This window comes from Syngnathus leptorhynchus, chromosome 10 (genome assembly GCF_054491065.1).
Source record: "Syngnathus leptorhynchus isolate UIUO chromosome 10, UIUO_Slep, whole genome shotgun sequence".
Classification (NCBI taxonomy): domain Eukaryota; kingdom Metazoa; phylum Chordata; class Actinopteri; order Syngnathiformes; family Syngnathidae; genus Syngnathus; species Syngnathus leptorhynchus.
In genome coordinates this window covers 2,429,790-2,457,523 of record NC_141204.1, presented here as the reverse complement: position 1 = coordinate 2,457,523, position 27,734 = coordinate 2,429,790, and the positions used below count along the sequence as shown (strand labels likewise).

The window sequence follows — 27,734 nt, the reverse complement described above, 5'->3', positions numbered from 1 at the left end:
ATGAGTTGGGGGGGATATTTTTAATAATCAACATGTTCCATTCTAAAGTAAGGCATACATAATATTCCAATAATTCAATTTCCAGTAATGAAATAAATTATTTATTTTCAATGAATGCACATTGGGTAAAATACAAACGCTTATATAAATATAGCATTATCTGAGCGCTACATGTCCAATAACCAGACAAATGAGTGGCACTTTGTAAACTTGCAAAGTACTTTTTAGCCATCTGCAAGAAATAATGAGGAGAAGCGGTGCAATAAGAAGCACGCCACACGTCGCGACTCCTAATCAGCTTCAGAGCGGCTTAGCGATTCATTTGCTAGCTCTCTCATTTGCCATAACGACCCGACTGTGGCCGACACCTCCAGGGTGGAAACTACCTTGTCATCCCATAACCAAACTTATTTTACTGTTGGGTGTTTTACGGCCCCGCTGACTCCTCCGAGGAGACTGCTTAGACACTATAAATTCCATGTGAGTGTGTTTACGATGTTGGATACTTTGATATTCATCATTCTTGGTTTCATCACTTGGGGTGTTTTTTTTTTTTTTTAAATCCCCCCCCCCCAAATTCATAAAAATGACAATAAACATTCAAAATGCAATTTGAAAGTTAATTTAAAAAAAAAAAAACTTTCAAGACTTTCGATGTGAAAATGAATATACACTTTGTAGTCTCGACTGTACAAACGATCCCACGCTCATTTTCTGCTGGTCGCGCTACCACGCTAATATCAGCGAGCTGGCTAACAAGGTCACTTGAAGCGGAAGAGATTTAACAAGCTGTTGGCCTATTTAATCGACAGTGGTCGCTAAGGACGATGAGCTTATGGCTTCGTCCTTTAACTTAAACCAAAGTGAGTCACTCAGACGCAATCAACCACATTAGCCCCATTAAAGAAAGACAAACATGTGAATAGTTTAAAACATTTACACCATAGCTGTATTGGGCCATTAAATTGATTCTGTGTATGCACATGCTCCATATACATTCTGTACAAAATAATCAATATACAGTACATCATACATATGGTAAAGAAGGAATACTGTTAGACTGTACATGACTTTAGGTTATGTGTACATACAATGAAGCAGCAACAAAACACACACACACACACACACACACACACACTTGTGTGCAAGAGACTGTCAATCACGTTTAATCGCGCTACTACGCTAGCGGAACATGACAGAAACTTTGTATTTGACTGCTTTTGAGATATTCAAGAGTTTGTTTGCACGTGGGTGAGGTTTGCTCATCCCAAATATGTTCAAGCGGTGAGAAATTATTCATGGAATCCATCTAAACGCAAAAGCGAAAGGTTGTATACCCCAAAAGTTACTATTTAATACTTTTGCTTTACTTATAGTAATTCACAATTTGAAGATGAAAAATCTAACTTTGGTTTTAGCTATGCTTAGCGTAAAAAACTGAACAGCTAGTTAACTGAATGCTAACAATTGACCTAATACTAAAAATACTCCTTTTAGCGGCTATGTCCACCTCCATACGGCCCTCTCGCTTTTATTAGCACATCGTAACTTGAAAATTGTTTATTCTAAGGATGCAAGCAGCATAGCGTAGAGACATCATTTAGATTCTTAATGTGTTAGATAGAAGATAGCCAGAAGATATTTTCATTGGAAGGCAACAAAGTCCCAATAAAAAGAGGATTTTTTTTTTTAATGCATAATAATGCATAATGCAAATCTTAGCCGCTATGTCTGCCTCCATTTGATAGCGTGTTATAAAAAGACACAAAAACAGCAATTTTAAGGATGTAAACTGCACGGCATACCTTTTCAACTGAGCGAGCCGCCGCTTAGATAGATAGAAATAGAGGCCAAAAGGGGAGCAAACATGAGATGGAAATAAAAAAAAAACGTTTTCAGAAATGGTCATGGAAAAGAACGCGAGTTGGTGGCGAGCTCCTTTGGTGCCGCTTTTTGTAAGGTTAGTAGCTTTTTGGCACCAAGACGAGCTGTGAATAAAACTAAAAGGATTGAAAGAAATTCCAAAGCTTTAAAAGTGCAAATTTGAAAGAACATTTTGAGCACTTGAGGGATTTTTTTTTTTTTTTTTAACTCAACTGAGCTGTCGTGGTACTTGGCTCTGTATGGCATCCCGGGCAAGCGGCTAATGTGCTTATGACATAATGCCCTCTAGTGGCCCCATCACGTGACAACAGCTCCTGACGGTCCATCAGGTGGTTGGCAGTCGGAACATAGCATCGTTTCGCGAGGAAGTTACAATTCCCTTGAGCCACATTCATACCGGTAATAACGCTCCATTTTACACCTCTCCGAGTGACAAGAAAAACAAAAAATACATATTCCAGCAAGTCCTCTTCGCACGCCGTAATAAATAAATCACTCTTAACAAGCCGCCGCTTTTCCGAGTATAGGTACAGTATGTGCAAGAAAGTTCCACGGGTGGGCCACACAAAGAGCCCGGGCTCTTAAGACAAACCTACGTTTGTTGTTACGGGGCGAGGGTAGAAGAGCGCTCGGACTGAAGAACAGCAGAAGGTTTGATGGCCCGGTGGACTTTTGCTCTTATGATGCTTGACGTCCAGTTCACGTTAAGGCCGGTGGAATCTGAAAAGGCATGCAGATATTTAAAAATGTGATATGATGAGATATACAAAAATGTAAGGTGTGATTACATTGAAATGAAACATTTTCTTAAGTCTGAAATAAATTATAATAATAATAATCTAGGTTTTTTTTTATTATCATCAAAACACTTGGAAAAAGAGAATATATATTTTCTAATAAATAAAATTGATTAAAAATTAGGAATCATTTCATTCAAAAATTCTATGCAATTAAAAATAAAAGATGCAATGAATTAAAATAGATTTTAAAAATGGGTATTACAATTTAATTTAATGAATTCATCAATAAAAAAAAAAATCAATAATGTAAAACAAAAATATATGCTAAATATAAATTGCCATGCTAGTACCTCTCAGCATTTCTACAATTTGTCATACCCTGGTTGTAAATGTTTTAGTTGGAACGTACAGTTCACATCAAGGTGAGCTAATAGCTGCAATTACAGCAGTGAAGATTCCATTCGAGTGTACCTGGTAAAATGTTTGCTGGCCTCGTGCACCTCCATCTCCGTGCTCTTGAACTCGTTGAGTTCCTTGCGGATGGCCGCCTATAGCGCCGACACACAACAACACAACACTGAACCATCGCTTTGCCCATTTACCGGCCTTTGTACATTCCCATTCGAGTTCCGGCGATTGCACTACTGATCTTGCCGAATGTCCAACGAAAAGCAAACGTTTGATCATTTTGAGTAGCTGGTGAATGTCGTACTTGATTTGAGCAGCAGAAGGCAAGCTTGACGCTTTTAATAACCCTTCAAATACCAAACAATGCTGGGATTTGCTTTTGGTGAGTTGAAGGCTTAAACAATCGAAAAGAATGGTGGGCTTAAGCTCACCTTATCAGCAGGTGTGAGTCGCGTCCAAGGCTTGTCAGCCCGCCGGTCGTAGTCCTTGGCGTCTGTGACCTCCACGTACTCGTTAAAACGCAGGATTCTCCGGGCGATCAGCTCTGCGACCGTTGGCCGCACGCTGAGCTGCACGAGAGGATAGTTTTACTTGTCACGTTGAAGAGTTTGCCCACGCCGACTTTATTGTCTCACCTTTCTGGAGAGTTTTCGTTTAATCTCCTGCTTGGCCTCGTGCTCCTCCTCTTCGTTCTTTTCTGCACGGAAACAAATGCAGCGTGGTCATTTCACGCCGACTTGGATTTGTATTTCTATTTATACCAGAGGTGATCTGGATCTTATTAAAAGCATTGCTGCGGATATTTTTCTACTTTGTCACAATACATCAATGCACAATTTAAATGAAGACGCTTTATGTTGTAATTTGCCGCCCCCTTGTGGCAGTTTTAAATCAAGACCCCCCCCATGATGTTTTGTTGACCTACGTCGGAGGATGTTCCGTTGCTCCAGCTCCTCTGTGGTTGGTCTTTGGCTCAAACGCCTGAAATAAGAAATCTTCTTTCAAACAGATTGACTGCACATACATGCGACTTCTTTTCTACTCGGATAAATCAGGTGCGTCCGTCACACTCGCCCACCTAACAAGCTTGGAGCCGATCTGCTGGCGGAGCTCGTGTCTCTCCGTCTCGGAGCTACGCGGCAATATATTTTTCTCCTCCAGCTCCCTCTTGCTGGGACGGTTGCCCAGTTTGATGTTGAGGGTGTCCCGCCGCCGGATCTTGCTGGCCAGAGAGCCTTTGGGGGAAAAAACGCCGGCTCGGTCGGATCAAACCATCAGACATTTTGCCAAGCGTAATGGTAGAGGCCTACTGTTGAGGTACTCGTCGTCCTCCTCTTCCTCCACCTCGTCATCGCGGTACAGAATGGGTCCGTCCGAATCGGAGTCGCTGGTTTGGCTCTCGCTCGGCCGGTCGGGGATCACCGTCACCTCGATCTGCTGGATGCTCACGCTGAGGCCCTGCGGCTTGACGGTGTCCGCATCAGCAGGGCTGCCATCGTGACAAAAGACGCATGTAAGCACAAAACTTGAAAAGAAAAAATCCAGTGATGATTTTACCTGCAGTGCGTCTCCTCAGCAGGTTCTCCGTTTTCCTCTCGCACCTCTCCTCCCTCCCCTTCCGTCCTCGGTTCTTTCTCCTGATGGGGGTCACCCTGGGCATCAGTGAAGGAAGTGTCCTCTGTGGAAGTGTTGACGTGGTGGGAGTGGACCGCGGGCTCGGGGGACGCCTCTGCCGGGTTTTCTTGGCTCGCCGAAGATTCTGCCGACGGGGCTTTGTCCTCCAGGGCGGCTTGGGAACCGACGGGAGCCTCCTCGACTTCGAGGAGGGGAACTTGACCAGAGCTCTGGTGAGCCTCGGAGGAGTTGACTTCTTCCGGCTGACTAGGAACCTCCGCGGAAGCCTTCTGAGAATTAGCTTCGGCTTTCCGGCCGGTTCGCGCCTCGGCGCCTCTGCTCTGCGCTTCGGCGTCCTTGGGTAGACGAGAGCGAGGGGGGACGGTGGAGTAAGAGGTGGTCGTGGTGGTTTTGGCTGAACCGCTTTGCGTTTTCTTCGGATGAGAGGACTTGGCTGGAAAGAGAAAAAGAAAAAAAACAAAACAAAAGAATGATGCAAATCCTACACACATGGCCTAAGCCAGTCGAGGTAATCAAAACTGATCAAATTAAAATCAATAAAAAATAGGATACAGATTATAGATGGAAAAAGTCCAATGAAACCATGGCGGAGTGCGTCCATTTGCATGCAGGCATGCGAGAAAAAAAATCAAAGCAGCCGAACTTACCGATGGCGCGACTACTGTTGTTAGAGCTCCGCGAGTTAGTTTTAGCTTGCGCCGCAGAGCCCGACTTCCCGGCTGCTTTGGCGCTCTTTTTAGCACCAGAGGAAGCATCCCTGCCGTGCCTGGTTGTGCCAGCGGCGCCACCCGTAGGCTTGGAGGAGGCCGGCGCAGCGGCGCCGTGATGCTTTCTAGCTTGGGCATCCCGCGGCCGGGCCTGAGCCGCCCGGGCGACGGGTTTAGTGTCGCGTGTCTCTGAGCGGGTCACAGGGACGGTTGAGACTGAATGTATATTAAGAGATGCAAATGGACAAGCAAGTGAGTTGTGGAAAGGCGGAGTTTCTTTTGTGATGCCACAACAGAACCGTGGCAAGGATGAGAAAGAGAAAAGTGGAAATTGCCAACCAGAGAAAAATAATTGAAGAGCGTCAACTAAAGAAGCCCAAAAGCGTTACTACACATTTGCACGTAAAAAACAAAATAGAACGTTTACTGATACTGCTTCAACTTCTTCCGGTTAGCTTCAATGCTAACACAAACACACACACAAGATCCAAATGTATATAAAAAGTCACCCGTTTTGTCCTCTGTGGTGTCAGGGCCAGGAGTCGGGTCGGCAGGTTGGGTCAGTTTAGTTTCAATCTCAACTTTGACCTGAGGAGGTGTCATGCTAGATGTGGCGTGACCATTCTGGTTTTCCCTACTGACGGGCTCATCTGTATGAAGAAAAATCCGCTCGTTCATTTCGCAGCTCTTCGCCATCGTTGCGCAACAAGTTGACCCAGCTCCAGTCCTGTAGGTGGCGCTAACAGCAAATTACACAAACCTTGTTCGGAGACGAGCACTCCTTTCTTGACGAGCTCCTCTCTCGTTTGTCTCGTTGAGATTTTTCTCTCCAAAACTGCACAAAGCAACGACTCAAAGGTCAAAGGCCGTCGGCCTGCCTGAAGATGCAAAGCCGCATAAGACCTCACCTTTGGAGAGATCCTGGAATCTGTCGCTGCTCTTCTTCTTCCTCCATTTCCAAGGTTTGAAGAGTCTTCCTAGACTGGACAGCTTGCCTCGCTGCTGCCGGGAGCCGGGCACAACCAGGCCGTCGGAAGCGCTGTCCGCCACCATGTCGCAGGTGGCCAGTGATGACGATTTCTCCAAACCATCAACTGGACACAACATAATCAGTGATGTTGGTTTTATATGACAAAAGGAAAGATATCATTTTATTCAAACTGCACTCGGAGCAAAACAATAAAAACTGCAAACACCAAAGTGATTCAGACACCTGGCTGTGGAATAACGCGAGGGAGTGGATAATGATAGAGTAGAGCGTGTGGAACCACATGCACAACGTGGCAATTAAAGGGCAATTAATGAAGACATAAAAAGTAGACGCCAGAGCTTGGGCCACTCCCCAGACGCTCATTTTCGGCATTCATACAATTTATATTGCTGAAGAACAGGGATGGTCAAACTTCAAACGAGCCCGGTCATTTGTGGATTAGCTGTTAAATATATATTTTTTTAAGAGATTTTTTTTTTTAGAAGTTAAAATGTGTAATTACAAAGTATTATTTGAATGAAATAGTGATGTTTTTTTAATAATTAATTTTATTATTTGGAATTCATTTGGCCAACAAAAGGCGATTACTGGAAAACCCAAAAAAAGGCAAAGCAACTTCCAGCCATTTGAAAATTCCTCAAATTAAATGTCCGTCAAAGCGGCTCGCTCTTCTCCCAACTTGAAGCAGAACAGATGCTGCAAAGTGAAATCATTGCACGCCAGATGATGCAGCAAACCAAATTGTGCTTGTCAATGTTAATTTGGAAACAGAGAAAAGTGCTGACAGAGGGCTAGATTACAGGGAAAGCTTTTATTTGTACGCAGATAGTGAATGAAGGTTAAGTGGCGTGAAAACTGGGCTAAAATGTTGCACTCCAGTCCTCTAGGTGGCGGTAGCGCTAATTACAAGGGGATGGAAAAATCAAGTCATTACATAATCAGCGCTTTTTAGGCACTTTGAGAATTCTTCGCATGAACGAATTAGCTCATTTGTGGAGACCTCCAAAACACATTTTTTTAAAGATTCAAATATTTTGCACTTACATTCCTTGAGTTCATTCTATGCATATTTCAAATTCAGAAGAAAAATATTCTAGCTCATTTTTGAATACCACCTGGGGAGAAAAAACAAAATGGCTGACTTCTTGGGGTCTTCCACACATGGCTTCTAGGGACTTTTTTGTAGGTCTATTCATGATAGACGTGTCTACTCAATTCTACAAGAATGACAAATTTCTGTGTGTTTCTGAGCTCAAGAAAGTCCTCAACATGAAATGAGGTAATTGAAACAGGAACATGTGCCGATGAGGACGACGACGACGACGAGTACGAGGAAAGGGAGAGGCTTCCTTCCTCCGCAGCGTGACATTGGGGGGGGGTGCAAGGACCACACGTGACAAACAGGAAGAAGGCTAGAAGCTGGGAACTCGTATAAAACACTATTATGCAAAAAAGAAAAAAGTAGGTCACAGGAGGAACGTGAACGCTTTTGATCCTTCCTCAGACAATAAAATCGCATTTTGCCAAAACCTTCGAGTTTGAATCACGTCCACGCCGGCGTGTACGTGCCAAAAACCGTAACTGAAAGAGAACAAATCACTTCCCTTTCCTCTTGGTTGCATAGATGAAGCGTTTTAAGAATGTCGCAAGATCGTTACGTAACACTGCGAGTACATTACCAAACAAGAAAGGAGAAGTTTATTCAGTGTAAGCGCTCCCTGGATACCAAATACTCCCATTAAATTGACAGAGTGTTTAGTTTTTGATAAGCATGCAGGCTACAAAGAAGCTTAAGCAAACACTGCAGAGCTTTCTTTTCCTTTGTATGCGTTTGTATTGCCAGGCGTAATTAGAGGCAATCTAGAATGAAACAAATCACCTATGGAATTCTCAAAGGGGAAATATGCCACAAGCGCTGAGCCCGCCTTACCGTACAATGAAGCCACAGTTTATCTAGCGACTCGGGTTGCAAGTCGGTCGATGCTTTCCAAGAGCAGTTGTGAATGGACTAAGCTGTCAGAAAAAAATGTAAACATCTTTAAAAATCCTATAAGAAACCGAAAATGATATGAATTATTTTCTATTTAATTCAGTGTTGTTGTTTGCTTGCTGACAGGGCCGGAGCTATATGGTGGCCCCTACAAATTTGTAAGGGGTATCATATCTATTTGGATAACGATCTTTGTTTGTAATACAACTTTTTAATTGATGTTTTACCAGTTTGAAACAGTTGCCATCTTGTGATGAGGTGTGAGGTTAACCAATGACAACCCACGTAAGCACAAGTAAAACATGCATATTGCACAGAGGAAATCCAGAGCCAGGATTCAAACTCAAAACCTCACAAGTGTGAGGCGTATGTGCCCCACCACTAGTCCACAGCGTCTTTTAACATCTTTGATTGACACATGGATCTTGTATGATTTATAGTCGATGAGTGCATTTGCAATTGAGAACTGTCAGTTGAAATGGGTCAATATTTCGACCTGTGTTTTGCACAGCTGAATGCTTGGCTACGTTTTCGGTGAAGGAGCCGCAAGAGCAATTGTTTGCTTTGAGAAGAGTCTGTCAAGTCCAACTGGTTCCTCCGTGTAGATGCTACTGTACTGAGATCAGCTTCCACACGGTGCACAAGTGAACCTCTCCCGGGTCTTGTGTTCTTTGATAACGAGCCAAAGAGAATGAATGTTGTTGTGTTTGCTTAACCGCAAACATTAAGTTAACTCAAGCTTTATTAAACACGCTTAGTGACAATAAAAAGGAAGCGTCGATTTTTTTTTTTTGTAAACAATTCCACGGGCGTCCACGCAAAGCGGTGTCACATTGAACTAAACAAACGTCGAAAGTGCCAAGTTTAAACTTCATTTGGACGCATTTAAAGCGATCTTAAAAGTTGTGCATGGGCGAAAAATTGTAACCAAAACTTGCATATCTTCAAAAATGACAACGAGAGGGAGGGGGAAAAAAGAGAAGTCACTGACTGACTGGGGGTAAAGGTAGGGGGAAAAAAAGATAGCGGAGGGGAGGAAGGAAACACTCACCACTCGCTGTGTGAGACACGGCAGACACAGCCGTCTGGCCCATGTTCGGCTTCACCGGCGGAGCTCCGGTGGAGGAGGGTGCCCTCCTCAATCCTTAACCCGCGATCTTCGCTCCCTATCGCCGAGTAAATCCCGTGCGTGATCGCCCTGAGAATTCATGTCGCCAGCCTGGAGAAAACTTCTTTTTTTTTTTTTTTAGCTCGACTGACGGCACTGAGTTGCTGCTCGGTCGTAACTTCCCCTCCCGCCCATGTCCTGCTCTCCTCCTCTCCTGTTGTGGATGCTTCTCATTCCTCCATGCAGATTAGAGTCGCTGTCGGGGCCCAAAGGTGAAGATTGACACCTTTAGGCACCACCATTTGACAGTGGGCCCAGCATATTTTCTGGGGTAGCTTGATTGTTTGTTTTTATATTGATTTAGAAAGGATAGTACACTATGAAAATGTGGTTTTTAATCGTGTGAGTGATATAACTCAACTGAAATCAGTTTCATATTTGGGGTAAGTAAAGTAAAAACAAGAATCTATCTGGAGACTGTATTCAGAATCAACCAATCACATTCAACCTCATGTGGCAACCCAAGATGGCCACCAGTGGCCTCAATTCTCACTACAGTCAGTAGCTTTATTAGTCCGTCATTCATAAGTCCCATAATAAAGAGCCTCTGATACTTAGGTAAAGTTCAGCTGTTTAGGAGGTGAAGGACATGGTGACCGAATAGTTGGAACAAGATGGGGGCATTTCAATAGAGACAATGATTTAATATGACTAACTTGAGTGATATTGAATTTGTACGTCAAAGACACCACCGTACAGTAAATCACAATTGTTTGTTTTCTCTCATGAAGGCTTTTACTGAAGAACTGAAAGAGGAGCAGCCAAACATGTGACCTAAATGTCCTCATATCGGGATTTCTGGTGTTCTAACAGTTCCACTGACACATTCTACGATGAGATTTGCTTTCAAAGCTAAGATTCAACGTGGAGATGATCATTTTCATCTTTTTTTTTTTTTTAATTGTCATAGCACAAGTCAATGCTTTATAGAAGCTGCGTGACCTCAGGGTGGCTGGCGTGGCTGATCACACGCTCTTGCTTCCAGCTGATAAAAAGCAAATAAACAGGCGCGTCGCTTGTGCGCGCGCTTGCGCGTGCACGTGAGTGTGTTGACAGGGTGTGAGCTGAGACCTTGCAGAGCAACCCACGCTCCAACTCGCTTTTAGCTAAGACCAATGGTGCCATCTAGTGCTAAAAAACACTGCAAGTATAAAGAATTGGCCCTGAAGCTGTTAATGTCAAAATATCAGTCAACACATACCATCCTGAAGTATAATTCAAACACAAAAAACTTCTATTTGCATCAGGCCACGTTTAGATGTAAATACCATGAATCAAAAGCTGCAAATTTGAACTTTTATCTCATCTCGTATTCATCTTTGGATCCCAAACTCAAGTATTCAGCACACACACACAAATACAGATTGACAGTTTGGCATCAAATCAATGATGGTCAAGAGGACACGGCTTCCGATAACAAGCAAGGCTAGGTGACATTTTTAGGGACCTCGTCGTGTTTGTAAATAACAGCGCTCACCCGAGGGATCCTGACCTTCTTATTGACCGGAGGAGGAAAGGGCTGAGGGGAAAAAGGCAGTCATCAAATATTTAAGCGGTGGCCTCAGCGGAACAAGGGGCTAATAATTGTTTAAGTGCTACTTTTCAGAGCCCCTGACCCCGCCCCTTCCACCTTGACTTATTTATTAAACTCGCACGATACGATCTAATGCGCTCAAGTGACGAGTATCCACTGTTTCCTTGCGACATGATGATAATGGCTATCTTTTAAAGGCTAACGTGCAGTGTTTTGGCATTATTACAGGACTGGTTACTGTCATACCTCTCGCTCTTCCCATCCGCTCGGGCCTGCAACCCGATCTCCTGTTTGTTGTATACTGTTTGGCACGAGCCATAATGCTAAAATGTTGCCTGTATTAAATCAATAGCTGACATCCTGCCAGACGGGCAGTCGGAGAGCCGGCCGGCGCGAAGGGCTGACGATAGAGAGCGAGACGGCGACAGAGCGTGGCTGAGCGCCGTTTGGTAACCGGCGCTGAATAAAGGCCCTCGCTTTGCGGGGAAATGGAGCAAAACTGTCAGGGAAGTTCCAGGACCGGTGCCGTTCTTCTTGGCCAGGAACTGTCAGATGCTCAGGGCGCTGTCACAATGACGCAGCCATGAGTGGTGTGATTTCTTTGTTTTTCTTGGTCCTGGAACTTTCCTGACACACTTTGGATGAGCTTTCTTCCAAAACAGTTTGACGGTAAAAACGTATATATATTTTTTTTAAACAAATCAAACTCTTATCACGACGCCAAGCCGAATATTTGCTTTACGCAGAAGCAAAATGAAAGTAAACAGCAGGTATGCTGCTTTAAGCACAACAAATAAAGCTGACAGGTGGAAAGTCCTGACTTGACTGGTTGAACCGAACCTTAGTTACTTATGTAAAGCTGGAATGTCGCTTCTCACGCGTCCCGTAAAACAGACGACATGAATCACGCGTGGGATAAGAATAAAAGAGCGCTTAAACAAAGCCTTTTGATTCTTTAAAGGTCCCCAACAATCACCGTAGGTGGAAGGAGGTGGGCGTGAGAAACAAAGCTTACAACGACCAGCGTCAAAACATCTTTTCGCACGTGGCCCCGTTAAACAAGCGACACATTTTACGTAATGAAATCTACTCAAGACACTTGAACACAATTTAAAGGGAATGATTTGTTTTTCCTCTTCTGGTAAACAAACAACTAACAAGAGTGTCTAAATGAAATCACATTAACCTTATGGCTGCCTACTAAAGCCACAAAAACAACCACACAGAACTTGCTTGTGTTATTCTAACACATGCACAATATCCACTAGCAACACCCACCTGGAATGAATGACCGCTCTTAAAAGGGACAAAAAAATCCAGCGCAACATTTCAACTCAACGAGGACACCAAAAAGCCTGTTTAAGTGAAGGTAGACTTCAACCTCCGTTCATGTTATATCTAACAAATATTGCAGAATTTCCCATAACATTGTTAAGTTGGCAAATGAACAGAATTATGAGTAAAAGGATCCATCAATTGTGTAAAATAATAATAATGATAATAATAATAATAACAAACGCTTCTGGTGGACAGAAACTCACCATCATGTTCCATGACTTGACCCGGGGAATATTATCAGCATTATGAGTTGATCCTCGCCTCTTCCCGACATATCGCCCTCCTCCTCCATCCCTCGCTCCCTCCCTCCCTCCTCGCTCCTCCCACCTGCCTCCCTCTAGTAAGAAGCATTAAAACTTAATGTTCCTTTCCATCTCAGGTCCTCCTTCTCCCGCTCGGCTTCCTCAGAGTCGAGCTCCCTATCGCGCGGAAATCACATCGTGACGAAAAAAAACGACAACATACAAACGGGGAGGTAACAACGGAAAAAAAGGAGAAGGTGTTTGCCATTTATGATTTATGGCCGCTTGTAATCAGTGCAGGTACACAGATCAAAAGGTAGGGCTTCTATCTAGTGCAATTCTATTGACTGCTGTGTAAAGAACACACACAGACGGAGGAGGTTACACAAACAGGTGCATCCTCAACTGGTAGCACCAGTGTTCCGTGACAAAAGCGGAAATTGTAGAGTCAGCCTTTTGTTCCCGAAGACTATTGAATGCAAACTATGTAATCCTACATTTTACGCCTACACAAAGCAATTGGTTGATTTTTTTTTTACAATGTATGGTTCGGGATTTATAATGTGCGATAACATTGGACACGTAAGGATCAGGACACAAACACTGTGCTGTATTTTTTTTTTCTTTTTGTCAGGCAGTGTGGGGGCAAGGTCTACTCTGCGCACAATGAAAAAGGAGCACATCTAACAAGTGCTTATTGTCGACTCAAACGCTGTCTAATCTGGGCTATTTCGAGGAGCGAGTCGACACGCCTCTCCCTCTTCCATTTTTTTCTCCTCCTCCTTAATCACATTGTACTCGCATCTAATTTGGCCACTCTGTTCTTTTTTTTGTTGTTGTCATTTCAAGTCACATTTCACACTTTTAACCCATTTTTAGATTTTGCTTGATTCCGCCTCTCCTGCTCTCTGCCCGTATAATTAGAGGAACGTAATAGAATGTCCATTTGGAGGACAGCCCGCTCATCATTCCTTCTGGACTATTTGTGGAAACAACTTCCCTAATGATGATGCACAAGGCTTTTCATATTGTTAAACACACAAAAAAGATTGAGGAGAAGCTTCAAAATTGGACGCTGGTTGACTTCCGAGTCTAAATGACCCCAAAATGAATAATAGGAAATAATTCTATAAATGTGACTTGGGCATAGATAAGGGTTGTATTTTTTTGCCTGTCTGGTAGGAAACACTTAGCACAGCAACACTTGTGGTTGCAGAAATGAAACAGTGTGACATTTAAGCGAGACAAGTAAACGTGCAAAATCAACACTGTGTAAAATAGTCAAGCGTTTCATCAGTTAAGGTCAGATAGAATTCAGCAATTCAAATAAAATCCCACAAAATAAATCAAACATTAGAATGATCAAGAAACAAATGTCATATTTAAGGATACAATTACAACAAGGTCCATTTTGATAAGAACGACATCACGCATTGTAATGTCACACCAGATGTCAGCACGACACACATGATCAACGAAAAAGAGGTGTGTGTGTTTTCCTACCTGTGCGACCTCCTCTGAGCCGCCACAGGATTCTGGAAGCGAAGCCCGAAGTGTCGCTGTGGGAGCGGAACCTGGGCTGGGGTTGCAGAGCAGTGAAGACCTTCAGCTCCGTGAGCGTGTCCTCCTCTTCTTCTTCCTCCATGGCGGCCTGGAACCCGCAATAAAGTAAAGGAATAAATGAAGTCTCAGAAAGAGACCAGGTTGATCAAACAGGAAGGCTAGAGCACCCACACCTTCCTCTCCTGCTCGGCTTGTTCAAACTTGACTGTGTGAGCCTGTACACGTGTGTGTGTGTGCATATCTCCCCCGTGTTTGTCGACGCCCTCGCAAGCACGCAGGTTGCCTTGAAATGTGACCGCAGAGTGGCAATCTGTTAGCATGATTGCTAATGTCATTGATCATTTATTGTCCCGAAATTCATTGAATAAATACTATTGTGGTTGCTATCCTTACCAGGGCCAACTACTGTCTCCTGATATGAGCTTTTGTAAAGTGCTAGTGTGAAGTTTTCTTGTTTCGGTTAGATTTCATTTGTCGGATGGAAAACATTATAAAAAGAAATTTTATATTTTTTTCTGGAATTGAGCCACAACAGGAGTTGACTGCTCGTCAAAGGTGTACCAGCAAAATGATGGGTCTATATATCATGTGACCGCCAGATGTCGCTAAATCGACACGATAAAAGAGGCTGTTCTTCCTCTGCTGAGTCTAACCAAGAGTTTATTACAAATGCTAACACCTCTCACTCTGGGACGGTAACAAAATAGAAATAACGCGACAGTTCACGAAAAAATATGTATTTTACATACAAACAAATCCAAGAGCAATACCAACTTGTTCTAATCGTGTTACTTGCGTTATCGTTCCCAAAAGCCAGTGCACTCCAGCGTTAAACTCAGCGTTGCCCATCGTACTTATTTACGATCTGCGGCGCTCCTCCGCGTTGAGTGTCGCCTGCGGTGGTCGGGTTCCTCCTCCGTGTTGCTTGCTGGATGAGAGATGGGCTGAGGCGGAGAAGGGCGACCCCCAGCAACAGCCAGTCGGCAACAGAAGCCACACATTGCGGCTAGGTAAGGTGGCCGACCTCGCCAAGACAGTAACCGATTTGGCGGTGAACGGAGCTGTGTGTGTGTGTAATTCCGCTCGGGATGAGGGTCGTCGCTGGGAACGCCTCGTAGCCTCGACGCTCGCAAGTGTTAGCTTGACCGGGTGAACGTTTAAAATTCACTTTTAGACCCCTTTTAATTAACGTCGCACCATAATATAGCGTTTGTGTGATGTAAGAATGTTTGTAAGATGTTATGGTCGTTTCTCCTGGTTAACACCAAGCATTAAAATATGTGCTAACTAGCTCGTTAGGCTAACCCAGGTCATAGTCGGTGTCATCGGTATCTTATTCTCGGTGTAGCCTACGGTGGTACTAACCGCGTGCTAGACGGAGCCCAGGGGTACCAACTGGCCGGCTGGGACGATTTTAGGAAGAGAGGCCGAAGCTTGTCAAAGATGGTCGGGCTGAGGTGCCTCATTCGGTGACAGGAGTGACCACGGCTGTGTTGGAAAATTGACCTTTGACCTGCTCCAAAGCACCTGCACCCTCGTTGTTGTCCTTACGGCACCGACACTTTCGACATAGTGGTGCCGTTCCACATAATTACTATCTCAAATAAAATAGCACCCATTGAAAAAAAGGAATGTTATTGATCTGTTCCAAGCTCCTCTAAACCAACTTTTACATAAAGGAAAATAGCAAGTTATTCATACAGAGGAAGAATTTTAACATTTAAGTAAACCTGACATGCTATTTGCTTCTTCTGTACCAAATATTCAGTTTTGTTTAAAACCAAAATTGGGGAAAAATGCAGAGTATTTGCAAAACTTTTTTTTTAAAAATGCAAAGACGTGAGCTGACAGTCTTCATATGTCTGCACATGTCTGAAAGTGCAAAAGTTAAATGATTATGTGGCTGAGAATAGCAGCTAGCCTCGCTAGTTTTGGTTATTCTGATCGCAGCTCCATCTTGACCGCAGCAAATGTGTCGTCTTAGTATCGCACAGACAACAAATGTGTCCTAACAAGAAGTGTATTCATCATAGACGTTGTTTGCTGCAACACATGCCAACATTGTACCACTTGTGTCGCTTTACGGCTCTGATATCATGGCGTGTTTTCAGATGGCATTGTAGGCAGCCTCGAAAAAAAATGAAGCACTTATCTGTGTTTAGATTTTACTTGAGTTTTTATTGTTTTTGTGGAGTTTTGTAAAATGTTAGAAAGTGACACATTTGGCCAAAGTTTGTCATTTTGAGCACCCTACCAAAGTTGATTAAGTTGAGCTACTTTCCTCAAGTGCACTCCAGCAGTGCCGCCTTCTTGTAACTGTTCTCAAACCCAGCAGAACGCCGCCCCACGAGAAACGTGCAAGCTCGCATGCTTCACAGCAGCTGTTCCCGACAACAGGGGCTCCACGCAAAAACGTTGACTCTGCCAAGGTGCCCAGCTAACTCGTGCCTCTAGTTTTTTTTGTGTTTTTCTTCAACGACCCATCACCGTCCCGACGTGACCAGTTGGCCGCCATATGACACCAGACACAAAAGCCTCGGCGTAGCAAATGTTGGCTTGCTGTCCCAGCGGCCCACCCCCACAAAAACACCTCCCTTGGCCCCGCCCCCTTCTGACCTTCTGCTTTTGGATTCCATGTCATGCCGAAAGCGTAGTTCTCAATACTCAAAATTTTGAATCTTCAACTTGCCTTGTGGGCGGGAAACAATTTTTTTCATGGATTTTTCTGACACCAAACCTGCACTCTGCACCTCATTTGCAGGCTCTACTCATCTCTCACAGCCACCCAACAATCGGCGCTTGTGTCTTTACTTAAATGGTTATCTTCTCCTGACTGCGCTCCGGACTTCGTGCCGCCCAACAACCGGGCCTTTTGTTGCACAACCCCCCCCCCCTTCCATGCGCCCGCACTGCCACCACGCTCGTAATGCGTCGGAGAAAGAGCGCCTTTATCTGCCTTTCTTTCCGAGAAGCCGCGGAGTCGAGCAGCTTAAACAGGCTGAAGCCGCAGTACGCTTACAGTAAACACGACGCCCACACACAAAAGGCCTACGCATTGAGGCGTGGTGTCGGGGAGACTAGCCAACATTTACACCTGTCCAATTAATTGTTGTCGACTCAGTTATACTGTATTTTTTTTACCCATCAGCCGGGCCAGAGACGCGTGTACTGCCTCCACGTTGCATTTCTTTTACGGTCGTCAGACTTTTTGCCATCATTGGTATAGTTCTGTGGGTTGGGAGAGGTGGGTTTTCCTTCTCCGCAGAATGTAGGTCAGACTTCAAATTGTGCAATTTTTATGGGCTTCCGCTGTACACGGCAATGTAGTTTGCGTGAGTGCCATGTAGCATTCAGGTGTGCGTCATATGTCTGCAGGTTAAATCGTGCTCGCTTGCTTCCCTCCGCATCAAACTCCCGTAAGGGTAAACTCACTCGCCTAGGGTTTTTTTTTTTCTTTCTTTTTTTGGTTGTCGTCTTTCTCCTTTTTCGCCATGCTCGAGTGGGTGCTCGGCTGTCGGAGAGAGTGGGAGGAGACCGAGTGGGCTGGCCGGAGGCTTGCCAAATCAGATGAGAGCCTTGTTGGGAGGGGATGGCGACAATGAAGAAGAAGAAAAAAAAAAAGAGAGGGATAGAAAGGGAGTGGGGAAAAAAAGCAAAAAGAAAGAGCAAGGCAGGGTGGGTGGAGGAGATGGAATAGAATGTGACAGAGAATGTGTGCGTGTGTTACTAGAGAAGAAAAAAAAAAACAGGGAGAGAGAAAGTGGGTGGGGTGGGTTTTGTTTTGAGTCACGTGATCTTCGTAGCACACTGAGCCCTCGCTGTCAATCACAGAAATACTGAGGAATAGGCTTCCAGAATCCCAGCCAAGGACAATTCCTCATCCTCTCTTTTTTCTTTTTTTCCACCCAGGAGTTCTTGTTTGCCCTCCTTCCCCCGTCCGTCCTCCTCAGCTTTTTCGGCCCGGGCAGGCCAGGGAATGTCCCGGCGGCGCCATGCCTTACGTGGACCGGCAGAACCGCATCTGCGGCTTCTTGGACATCGAGGAGCACGAGAGCAGCGGCAAGTTCCTGCGCCGCTACTTCATCCTGGACACGCAACAGGGCAGCTTGGTCTGGTTCATGGACAACCCGCAGGTAAGGTGCTAGCTTAGCACACTTAAGAGGTCTTTTAAAAGCAGGTCGGCGCATCAGTTAAGTGGAGGGAGGTAATCGGCTCGACCTCGCCGTCGTCGCCACGGCCGCCACCTGACCGTGTCGTTACGCCGCATTAGCGTAGCTGCGTGTGTATGTGCTCGGTTGTTGCATGAAGTATTCATAGACAGTGTAGCACCGGGGAAAGTTTGAATAATTCACCGGCTCCCTTTCTTTTTATAGAATGTAAAGGTTTAAATTTTAACCAGGTTCAAGTGACAATCACAGAACTTTGGCGCCATTAAAAAAAAAAAAAAGTTCACTGATGTTTCTTGTCATGATCCCACAGAATCTTCCGGTCGGCGCGGATTGCGTCGGCTCCCTGAAGCTGACTTACATTTCAAAGGTGAGCCAAGATGTCTTGTTTGACACTAACTTGAGACAGCGGGGTGACCTACTTGGGCCGTCTCACAGTTTGGAGCTTCTCCTTCATCGGCTCTACATTTTCTCTGGCTTCCTGGACGCACGCTAACGTGAGTTTTGTTCTCGTATAGGTCAGCGATGCCACGAAGTTGAGGCCAAAGGCAGAGTTCTGTTTTGGTAAGAAAGTTTCTATTGTTACACGTTTGAGGTCTGTAAGACATCGTGGACATGACTTTGGAGGCGGGGAAAGTAACGCAAGGGCAGGGTGTTTATAGTCGACACACAGTTATGCAGAAGTGGCAACGTAGCAGCTGAGTTGTTGGCAGAGGATTGCCATTAACACATTGTTGTCAGGCCGCAACCACAAAAATGGAAAAAGAAAACGCCCGGTGATACATTTGAAAACTTTTTTTTAATAAAGCCAAATGTGCATTTGAATGCAGAGGAAATGCTACGTTTCCAAGAATTACTTTTCATCCTTGTGTTTGGGCAGTTGGGTGACTCACCACCAAACAACAAAACACTAATAACTCCACAAGGTCAGAGCGAAACTAAAGCTCTCGTGAGCAAAGGTCTCGTTCGTAGCTTTAAGCTTCCAATTCCACGTCATCCTCCTTTTTCGAACGCTTCGTTCGGAGGAAATGCTCGTCTATGACAAGACTTATGGGGATGTGTGTGTGCGTGGGTGGGCTTCACCAAGTTTCTGACAGGATGTCGCCATTCAAATCGGAACCCGATTCACAGATGTCAAGAGGTTATTTTTAAGCGCGGGTTTGTAGGCCACATGTTTTTGCATACATCAATGGATCCCGCCGCTCCGCCTCTTCCTCCCGTCAGCGATGCTTAACAAGCTCGCTCGGCCCGGCCCGCGTACTGTACGGCAGACAGAGGTCACACTCGCAGGTGGTTTTGAACAAAACAAACAAAGAAATGGAGGGGACAGTGTGCCATTGTATCTGGTGCTGACACACATTGGCGGGGGTGTGTGTGTGGGGGGGGGGTCCGTTTCCCAGCACACGTTTGAGTCTGCGGTGATGACTCACGCCGGGAGACTCCCACATGTGCCCGGACAGAGCTGCACATCCACAGGGCAACTAGAGTGCAGCTCAGTTCACACGGTTATTTACGGCATCACGGGGGGGGGGGGGGTCTCGAGCCCAGCACAATTACCTGACCAGATGTTGACATTTAGAAGAAAGTGAAGGTTTCACCGCGCACATCCTTATGGAAATGGACAACCCCGAGACAGGAGGTCCCGAATACCATGCTCACCGAGCTAATCACCATCTGACCTAAAAAATGCACGAGCTGTATTTGGAAAAAGCATTTGAATATTTATTTGAAGTCAAGCGCCCCCCCCCCCCCCTCCCTCCTGTCATGCTGAGAAATGAGTAGGCGGTTGAATTGTGCAGCCTAACGCACAAGTACACCAAAAAAGTATTTCGAGTCAAACAGCACTCTAAGTTGTCAGTGACAGTTTTGTAGGAAAGGAAGGAAAAACATTGGCAGTTCTTGTTCAGACTTTTTCAGACTTCCCTACCAACTCACACGCTTGACCCGATCCTTGCTACTTTTGTGTTTGGCTTCATTTAGTCATCAATGCTGGGATGAGGAAGATCTTCCTGCAGGCCAACGATCAGCAGGACCTGGTGGACTGGGTCAACGCGCTCAATAAAGCCACCAAGATCACGGTGAGGCGAACAAAGAGCATCTCGTGACGTGCACTTCCTTTCTTTCACTTTGGATGAACCTTTTTTTTTTTTTTTTCTCTTCTGTCAAGTCACATGAAGAAGGAAATACCCTTTAGTATTTCTTCAGGGGACTGAGATGATAAGTGGGTGGGAATGAGTGAGCATGACTCGACAGGATGCTGTGTAGTTGTCTCGAGTGCAAGGATAAAAAGCTTCGTTGTATTTTTAATTCTCCACGCAAAGAAAAGGGTGTTTTCCATCATTGGGGCATGTTTTGTTTTTTTGCTCAGGTTCCCAAAGCCTCCGACGGTCAGCAGAATTCCGAGAACAACAAGTCTTTGCTGGATGCCGTGGGACCCAAGAAACAAGTGTCATATAAAACGGAGATCATAGGAGGGGTTCCCATTGTCACCCAGACGCAGGTAAACAAAGTCCCCGCCGGCGTCACGAAGACAAAATCGACAAGCCACTAAACAGCTTTTTGCAAGACGATGTTGAGTTTTATAATTGGGAAAACCCAAGCTGACAAAACACTGAGTCATTGCTTGTTTACGACTCCTTTTTAATAGCGAGCAGAACAATGGAAGAAACTTTAATGACTTCTAGCGAAGCACAGACCCCAAGAGTGTCTGTCAATGCAATTCCACTCCAGTCCTCTAAGTGACATTAATTCAGGATCAGTCCATTTTGTTGCAAAAGACCAAATGTGACTTTTCGAAGCAGCTGACTTGGCGAACCTTTGCAGCATGAAGGTGGCGACGGGGCCGAACGAGCAGAACGTGAGGCCATGCAGCGCTCGCACAGCCAGCTGCCCTACTTCCTAGGCAGGCCCACCCAGGACCACACGGTCATCAAGTCGGGCTACTGCGTCAAGCAAGGCGCCGTGGTAAGTTTCTGAATTAAAATTGCAGCAAACATATTTCCATATGCAAGCCAGATATCTCGATGGCGATATTAACCATACTTTGGGACTAAACGACTTGAATTTCCCTTCACCAGATGAGGAACTGGAAACGGCGATATTTCCTCTTGGAGGAAAACTCCATGAGCTACTTCAAGTCCGATCTGGTAAATTGGCTCTTGAGTTAGAACACGCTCTTCAGGAATCTTGTGTGTGTGTGTGTGTGTTTTTTTTTTTTTTTTTTTTTCCTTTTTCTTCCATCTGTGACACTCGGCAGTACGAGGCAGGCAAAAACAGCAAACACACAGCGCTGTGTCTCGGCATGTTTTATCTGCAGTCAGAGGAATTTCGCCGGCCTCCCTTCACATGTCCTGTCATGCCTCGCGCCCCTCCAGCCTCAGTCCTCTCTTGTCAGCTTAAGCCTCTCGCTCGTGCACTCTCGTCATTGTGACGAGATAACACGAGGCCCCGAGGACACAGACTCTCTGTCTGCCGAGAGTCGGTCTCATTACTGGCCCAAGATTTTCCCAACAATGCGCTCGCAAATGAAAGCCTTTATCGCATTTAACCTTCTCCCACCTTCAGGAGAAAGAGCCGCTCAGGATGATCCCGCTGAAGGAGGTTCACAAAGTGCAGGAGTGCAAGCAGAGGTATTGAATAAGTCAAGTTCTTGGTCTTCTTCTTCTTCTGGATTGAGACACAAGATGCTTTACCTGTGTTTCTAATTTGCAGTGACATTATGATGCGTGACAATCTCTTCGAGGTGGTCACCACGTCCAGGACATTTTACATACAGGTAATGGACTATCACCCACATCTCAATTAAAACATCATTTAGCGGCTTAGCAGATGTTGACACTTTGTTAAAAATTCATTTCCTAGGCCGACAGTCCAGAGGAGATGCACAGCTGGATCAAGGCCGTCTCGGGGGCCATCGTGGCCCAGCGGGGTCCCGGCAGGTCCGCTGCTACAGTACGTGTCACTCGCTCCATAAAACATCTTGTACTTGAAAGGGACGCCGGGACATCTTTGACACATCATTTTCATTTTCAACAAGCAGTCGCGTTCAGCTCAGCTGGCCATGATACCGTTTGATAGCTTCGGAATGATTGTTAGATCATATTTCTAATTGGTAATCAATGAATTGATCCGGTGCCACGGGAATGTGGAAAAGTAAATGTCTTGAGCATGCGGCGGATGTGATGACTTGTGACTGACCTCTTGGACGTCCCTCACCGCATGCCCACACGACTTCAACTTAAATAATCAAGAGCGTCCGGAAGGAGCCTCAGCCACGTCACCGGCGAGGAGAGACGCTTGCTCCGTTCCCGCCTCCATTTTGTCATTTTGTATCTCCACATGTGACCCCGGTGACACAGCTGTTCCCTCCACCTCCCTCCCCCGGCCACCTGTTGTCTTCCTCCCTCTTTCTCTCTCTATTTCGCATCCTTTTCGTCCCCGTCCCCCCCCCTCTCTCTCTTTCTCGGGCAGACGGCCCATCTGCTCTAACCCTGCTTTGCGCTATGTTGTTGCAGATGCGGCAGGCCAGACGGCTGTCGAACCCCTGTATACAGAGGTATACGTCTCGAATTGGGGAGTGCAGCAGCACGTACGTCAGCTCGTCTTAGTTTAAAAAAAAAACAACAACAACAAAAAAACAACAACTCTCCCCCCCTTCCTTGTGAAACAAAACATTTTGATTTTACCGTAGCGCTGTTTTCTACTCACTGGCCGGCCCCGCCTCCTCGAGAGCAGATCAGATCTCATCACGAAGTATCTGACGCTCACCCCCCCTCCCCACCCCCTTTCTAAATACACCTGGCTGATAACCCAACAACGCACTCCTCTTCCTCCTTCCGCCTCCCGCTGCCTCTTCCATGCTCCCGGCTTTACGTTTAGTCACGCAAGCTTGCCGGCTGAGTTGACCTGGCCACAAGCATGGCGCACATACAGCCGCCGAAGAAGTCAAGACATGATCGTACACACGCACACATACCCCCCCCCCCTTCCACCCCCGCGGAGCAACTCGCCTTCCTCCCGCCTCTTTTTGACTTGCCATGATTGGCTGCAAAACAATGCAAAGACACACGCCAGCGCACACTTGCTACCCGAACGTAATTTCTTCCTGTTCTCCGCGAGTCTTTCACATCCTCCCTTTCTCTCTCTCTCTCGCTCTCTCTCTTCCTTGCCCTCTGTCCTCTCTGCAGCCTGCTGCAGCTGTGCACCTGTCTTAGATGTGTGACTTCCTGCTTGTGTCTCCTCCTCCCTCCTGTCCGAAGCCTGTACGTCTTTTTTTTCCCGTTCCCCTCCCTCCCATCCTTTCTTCCCGTCAACGCAACAGTAGCGTTGACCTCGTCGTGCTTCCACACCTTCCTTCTCACTAATTGTGGACTAACATCATGAGTACTGTACATGTGCAGTCTTGGGTTCCCAGCACAGCTCCCGTCTTAAAACCGAGGACCCCCCCCCCCTTAAGATACCAAATCACGACAAAAGTTATAACAAATCTGTGGAATAAGTGAACATGTAATTAATTTGTGTACACAATTGATATTATGATAGATCGCATATCTATGAAATCTATTTCTTAAAAGTCTGGAATACATTTGACGTCCTAACCCAATCCTGCCCAAGCGCACGTTTGGCAGCACTCGTGTCTTTCCGTGTGACACTTTCCCGTTTGTGTAAACGACATTTGCCCGACTGCCTGCCTGCCTGCCCGCCCGCCACCGCCTGGCTCCGTCGTCTTGACGCGTGTGCTGTGTGTTTCCAGAGACTGAAATCTGAGAGCGACAAGCTGCTGAGCACCGAAGCCTCCTAAGGCTTCCTCCTCCTCCTCCTTCTTCTTCTTCTTCTTCAACATGTCCCGACTACCAAACTAAAAACCCCGCTGACTCTCCACTCCTTCCACTCCCTCCTCCTCTTCTTCTTCTGCTACTACTACTTGTGCTACTTCCACCATCTTCACTCTAACAATGCTCCGTCCTCCAGCCTGCAGCACCAAAACTGCTAAAGCTTCATCCAAGCCTCACAGGCTGGTTTCATTTTTTTCTAACACCATTAACATCCCAAAGGTGCCTTCTTATTCCTGATTTTTTGATCAATGTTTGTTTTGGATTGTGTTCCGCAGGAGCACAGCGGCCGCTCCACATTCTACCGCAGCTCCGCGGGCCCCCCCGTCCCTCGCTCGCCCGTATCCGCCGCGCCACCAAGCCAGCCCGATTGGGGTGACGCCGGGGGCGGCGCGTGCGGCCCACGCTCGCAGCCTGGCGTGGGACAGCGAGCACTTCATGAGCCTGCTGCCCCGGCCCGCTCTCAGCCGCACGCCGGCCCGCCTCTCCCTGCAGGAGGCCCGCCTGGCAAAGTGAGCCCGTGCGGCGAGGAGTCGCCGTGGCGCCGGCGGAGCGCCATGGAGCCACACGTGACCGAGCCGCCCTTGGACCTGGACGACGCCGACCTGCCGGTGAGCGAGGTCTGAGCAGGATTCTCCAAACGGCCGACCCAACGAGGAAGCTTTTCCGTGGAGACGAGGCGGCCGTGGCTGAACTTTTAAGCTCCTCCCTTTCCGGTGCTGTCCGTGCTCTCTCTCACACACACACACACACACACTTACACTTACACTTACACTTACACACACACAAACGTCGGGTAATCCTCTGAACTTGTGTGCCAAAGATGACCCAATCTTCACCTGCAGTCAATTTGCTCATCTATTTACTGTGGCATATTTATTTGGCAAGCTAAATGACTTATGGAGTCTTTTCACGGTGATGTCAGACCACTTTAGCTCAATCTTTTCCCGAACTTAACTCCATACCTTGGGTTTCTTTCATTTAATCATACGGAAAACTGACTGTTTGTCGAGTATTGTTTTTAATAATGGGGAGGGGACTATGCAACCTATAATTTTTTTTAAATCTGGCCTACCAAGCTATAATATTTATTAAACAATCATCTTAAAACGTGTTATTTTTTAAAATCATTTATAAAAAGTCGTAATTGATTAGCTATTAATTGTAAATAAAAATACATTTTAATTTTATGTAGTTTACGGGGGGAAAAAATATTCCAAATTGGTCCGGCGTCATTGTCAAAAGAGGTCTCGTTATCTTTAAGGTTTTGGAGACTGCATTTAGCTTCACACGGACGCGCCGCTTTGACCACTAAGTGCCAAGAATAAAAGGGAGCATTTAGGGATCACCAAAAAAAAACAAAAGGGGACTCAACCTGTCTCTCTAATGGACTGAGGATGAATAAGCTCTGTGGTTCGTACACTCTCTTAACACTGGATTGAACCCAGGTTTCGTTTTACCAGTGTCACTCTCAAGGTCGCTGTTTTGATTTGTTCAGCATAGATCCAGGACTGTTTTTGAGACTACCTGCAACTATGCCTAATTGAACAATTGCTTAAGTCATTTTTGGCCATTCGTCAGAAAACAAGGAAGAAATAAAAAAAATGGTGATAGATTACCATAACCTGCATCACTACACATACGTAAAAAAAAAAAAAAACATTTTTTGTGAGCACATTGTATAGATAGTGTTACAATAAAATGAAAATGACTTAAGCTATTAAGATATTAGGTTAACAATATTAATAAGTGTGTGTTGACTCTAAACACGTGTTTTCTGTGTGCTGCAGCAGCCATATTTGATTTTCTCAACTGTTTTATTAAAGTCAAATGTTTCAGCAAGCTCAATTAGCCTCCCGCTAACACTAGCACACCGCAAGATTTTGTGTTCTTTGTCATTTTGCTGTATTTTAAAAAAAAAAAAAACAGACATACATTTTAATGACGGATGGGCAAAATAATCGATCAATTTTGCAGAACTGTTGTTTAATTGCATCTTGAAGCTATGTTTGCTTCTTGATACATTGTTAGCTTAGTTTGCTACGCTGTCTAAAGAAGCACCACACATGAATTGGCCAATTTCGAGATTATTTTGGATCCAGAGCAGCTCTGTGTGTGCGTGTTTTGAGATTAGAGTTGTGTGATTTTATTTGCCATTTCTTTTTATACATGTTTGCGGTGTATATATATATATATATATATAGTAAATGTAGGCTTTTTTTTTTTTTTTTGCTTCATTGCCAATATGTTACTGTAGCAGACCCAATCTACAATATTCACCATTCAACCTTGATTCCTTTCACAGGCCAAACTATTCCAGCCTCCATTCCAGTCTGGTGTCATTGCTTTGGATTGTCTCTATTTATTATGTGATGAAATAAACACAGTGAAAATAGGCGTGCCAGAGCTGTCCTCATGTGTGCCACTCAATTTGGGTTTTCTCTGCCCTCTTGTGGTGGGACAATAAATTTCACACAAATATGGTTATATGAATAAACGTCAATTGTCTTTCTGTCATACTTGAAAGATTACTTCCGGAATCCTCTACATCTTGAGGTCATCCATTATTTTAGTTTTACTGTTCTGTTTCTGGAACTGTCAGATGCTCACCTTAACCCTCCAGAAGATGGATGGATGGATGGATGGATGGATGGATGGATGGATGGATGGATGGATGGATGGATGGATGGATGGATGGATGGATGGATGGATGGATGGATGGATGGATGGATGGATGGGAAACCACCTACTCTCCACATGTTTATAGATCATCGTCATAATTGCATCACTACACATTTATCTTTATTCTGTTCATGTGGAGGCCCAAGACACTGGTATGGATTAATTAAAGCCCTCCGTGCTGTTTTCAAGCATGAGACATCACGAGGCGCCCATCCCTACCCTAGCCTCTGGTGTTGCTTCCATTCTGCACGCTTGAGGTCCTTTTCATCCATCCGCCTGCCTCGTCTGTTCATCATTTGTGGTCCGGCTGACGTCGGTCTCCTCAACTACTAATGACTTCAAGTAAGATGATTCATCTTTGCAACACGATTAGGTACAAAGATCAATTCTGATCACTTTTGATTGATGTCACCAGGGAGGTATTCATTTGGGCATATTATCGTCCCTTCTTTCAAAAGAGTGACAGCAATACATCAAGTGACCTCTTTTTTTTTTTTTTTTTTAGAGGTGTTATTGGGGAACGAGAGACTCCTGAGTCCCCTTTAGGAGCAGATGTTCACCTCGCCGCGTTCTGTAAATGAATAGCGCTTTTGTGAAGCCACAACTGGCTAAATTAACCATAAAGAGAAGGATCGCTTGCCTCCCCTTGGAGCTGGGGATGGGGAAAGGAGAAGCAGCGGTAGGCCAAAACACGATGTAAAGCAGGGCAATAGACAAATTGAGTACTAGGTCCTGTTGTCTGCAATGCAAGAGTATTTAAAGTAAGTAACAAAATCCTAAAATCGCATCTCAGGTGGTCCAGAAGCCATGACACACTTTTACCAGGCCTGATGTGGCAATCAATCTGGAGTTGTT

At 45.3% G+C, this 27,734-nt stretch overlaps 2 protein-coding genes across 15 annotated transcripts; one reads left to right on the top strand and one right to left on the bottom strand.

Annotated features, from left to right (window-relative positions):
* Positions 1 to 921: 921 nt before the first annotated feature.
* phactr2 (phosphatase and actin regulator 2) lies at positions 922 to 15,764 on the bottom strand. Of its 13 annotated transcripts, none has more exons than XM_085922696.1 (15): positions 15,566 to 15,764; positions 14,975 to 15,144; positions 14,141 to 14,288; positions 6,283 to 6,468; positions 6,135 to 6,209; positions 5,884 to 6,024; positions 5,315 to 5,590; positions 4,590 to 5,100; positions 4,343 to 4,521; positions 4,111 to 4,267; positions 3,958 to 4,013; positions 3,668 to 3,729; positions 3,464 to 3,601; positions 3,096 to 3,172; positions 922 to 2,604 (listed from the first exon to the last, which is right to left on the bottom strand). In XM_085922696.1, the coding sequence occupies exons 2-15, from the start codon at positions 15,047 to 15,049 to the stop codon at positions 2,589 to 2,591; spliced, it is 2,097 nt and encodes a 698-aa protein (XP_085778822.1). In that variant the 5' UTR covers positions 15,050 to 15,144; positions 15,566 to 15,764; the 3' UTR covers positions 922 to 2,588. The 13 variants fall into 13 exon arrangements, with proteins under 13 accessions (XP_085778822.1, XP_085778826.1, XP_085778824.1 ...); XM_085922700.1 differs by having other exon boundaries at positions 15,055 to 15,144; XM_085922698.1 differs by lacking the exons at positions 14,975 to 15,144; positions 15,566 to 15,764 and adding exons at positions 14,374 to 14,483; positions 14,594 to 14,701.
* On the top strand, positions 14,862 to 26,690 carry plekha1a (pleckstrin homology domain containing, family A (phosphoinositide binding specific) member 1a). Of its 2 annotated transcripts, XM_085922710.1 has the most exons (13): positions 14,862 to 15,210; positions 18,110 to 18,333; positions 18,680 to 18,736; positions 18,885 to 18,930; positions 20,347 to 20,444; positions 20,735 to 20,866; positions 21,190 to 21,330; positions 21,444 to 21,512; positions 21,931 to 21,995; positions 22,078 to 22,141; positions 22,228 to 22,317; positions 22,881 to 22,954; positions 24,476 to 26,690. In XM_085922710.1, the coding sequence occupies exons 2-13, from the start codon at positions 18,193 to 18,195 to the stop codon at positions 24,711 to 24,713; spliced, it is 1,215 nt and encodes a 404-aa protein (XP_085778836.1). In that variant the 5' UTR covers positions 14,862 to 15,210; positions 18,110 to 18,192; the 3' UTR covers positions 24,714 to 26,690. The 2 variants fall into 2 exon arrangements, with proteins under 2 accessions (XP_085778836.1, XP_085778835.1); XM_085922709.1 differs by lacking the exon at positions 22,881 to 22,954.
* The last annotated feature ends 1,044 nt before the right edge of the window (positions 26,691 to 27,734 follow it).

Excerpts from the sequence above, each read along its gene's own strand:
- phactr2 (XM_085922696.1), bottom strand. The coding sequence starts at position 15,049 with ATGGGCAACGCTGAGTTTAACGCTGGAGTGCACTGGCTTTTGGGAACG. Across the intron at positions 5,101-5,314 it reads CAACAGTAGTCGCGCCATCG|CCAAGTCCTCTCATCCGAAG; the intron begins GTAAGTTCGGCT and ends TTCTCTTTCCAG. Across the intron at positions 3,602-3,667 it reads AACGAAAACTCTCCAGAAAG|CTCAGCGTGCGGCCAACGGT; the intron begins GTGAGACAATAA and ends CCTCTCGTGCAG.
- plekha1a (XM_085922709.1), top strand. The coding sequence starts at position 18,193 with ATGCCTTACGTGGACCGGCAGAACCGCATCTGCGGCTTCTTGGACATC. Across the intron at positions 21,996-22,077 it reads GTGCAGGAGTGCAAGCAGAG|TGACATTATGATGCGTGACA; the intron begins GTATTGAATAAG and ends TCTAATTTGCAG. Across the intron at positions 22,318-24,475 it reads CCGGCAGGTCCGCTGCTACA|GAGCACAGCGGCCGCTCCAC; the intron begins GTACGTGTCACT and ends TGTGTTCCGCAG.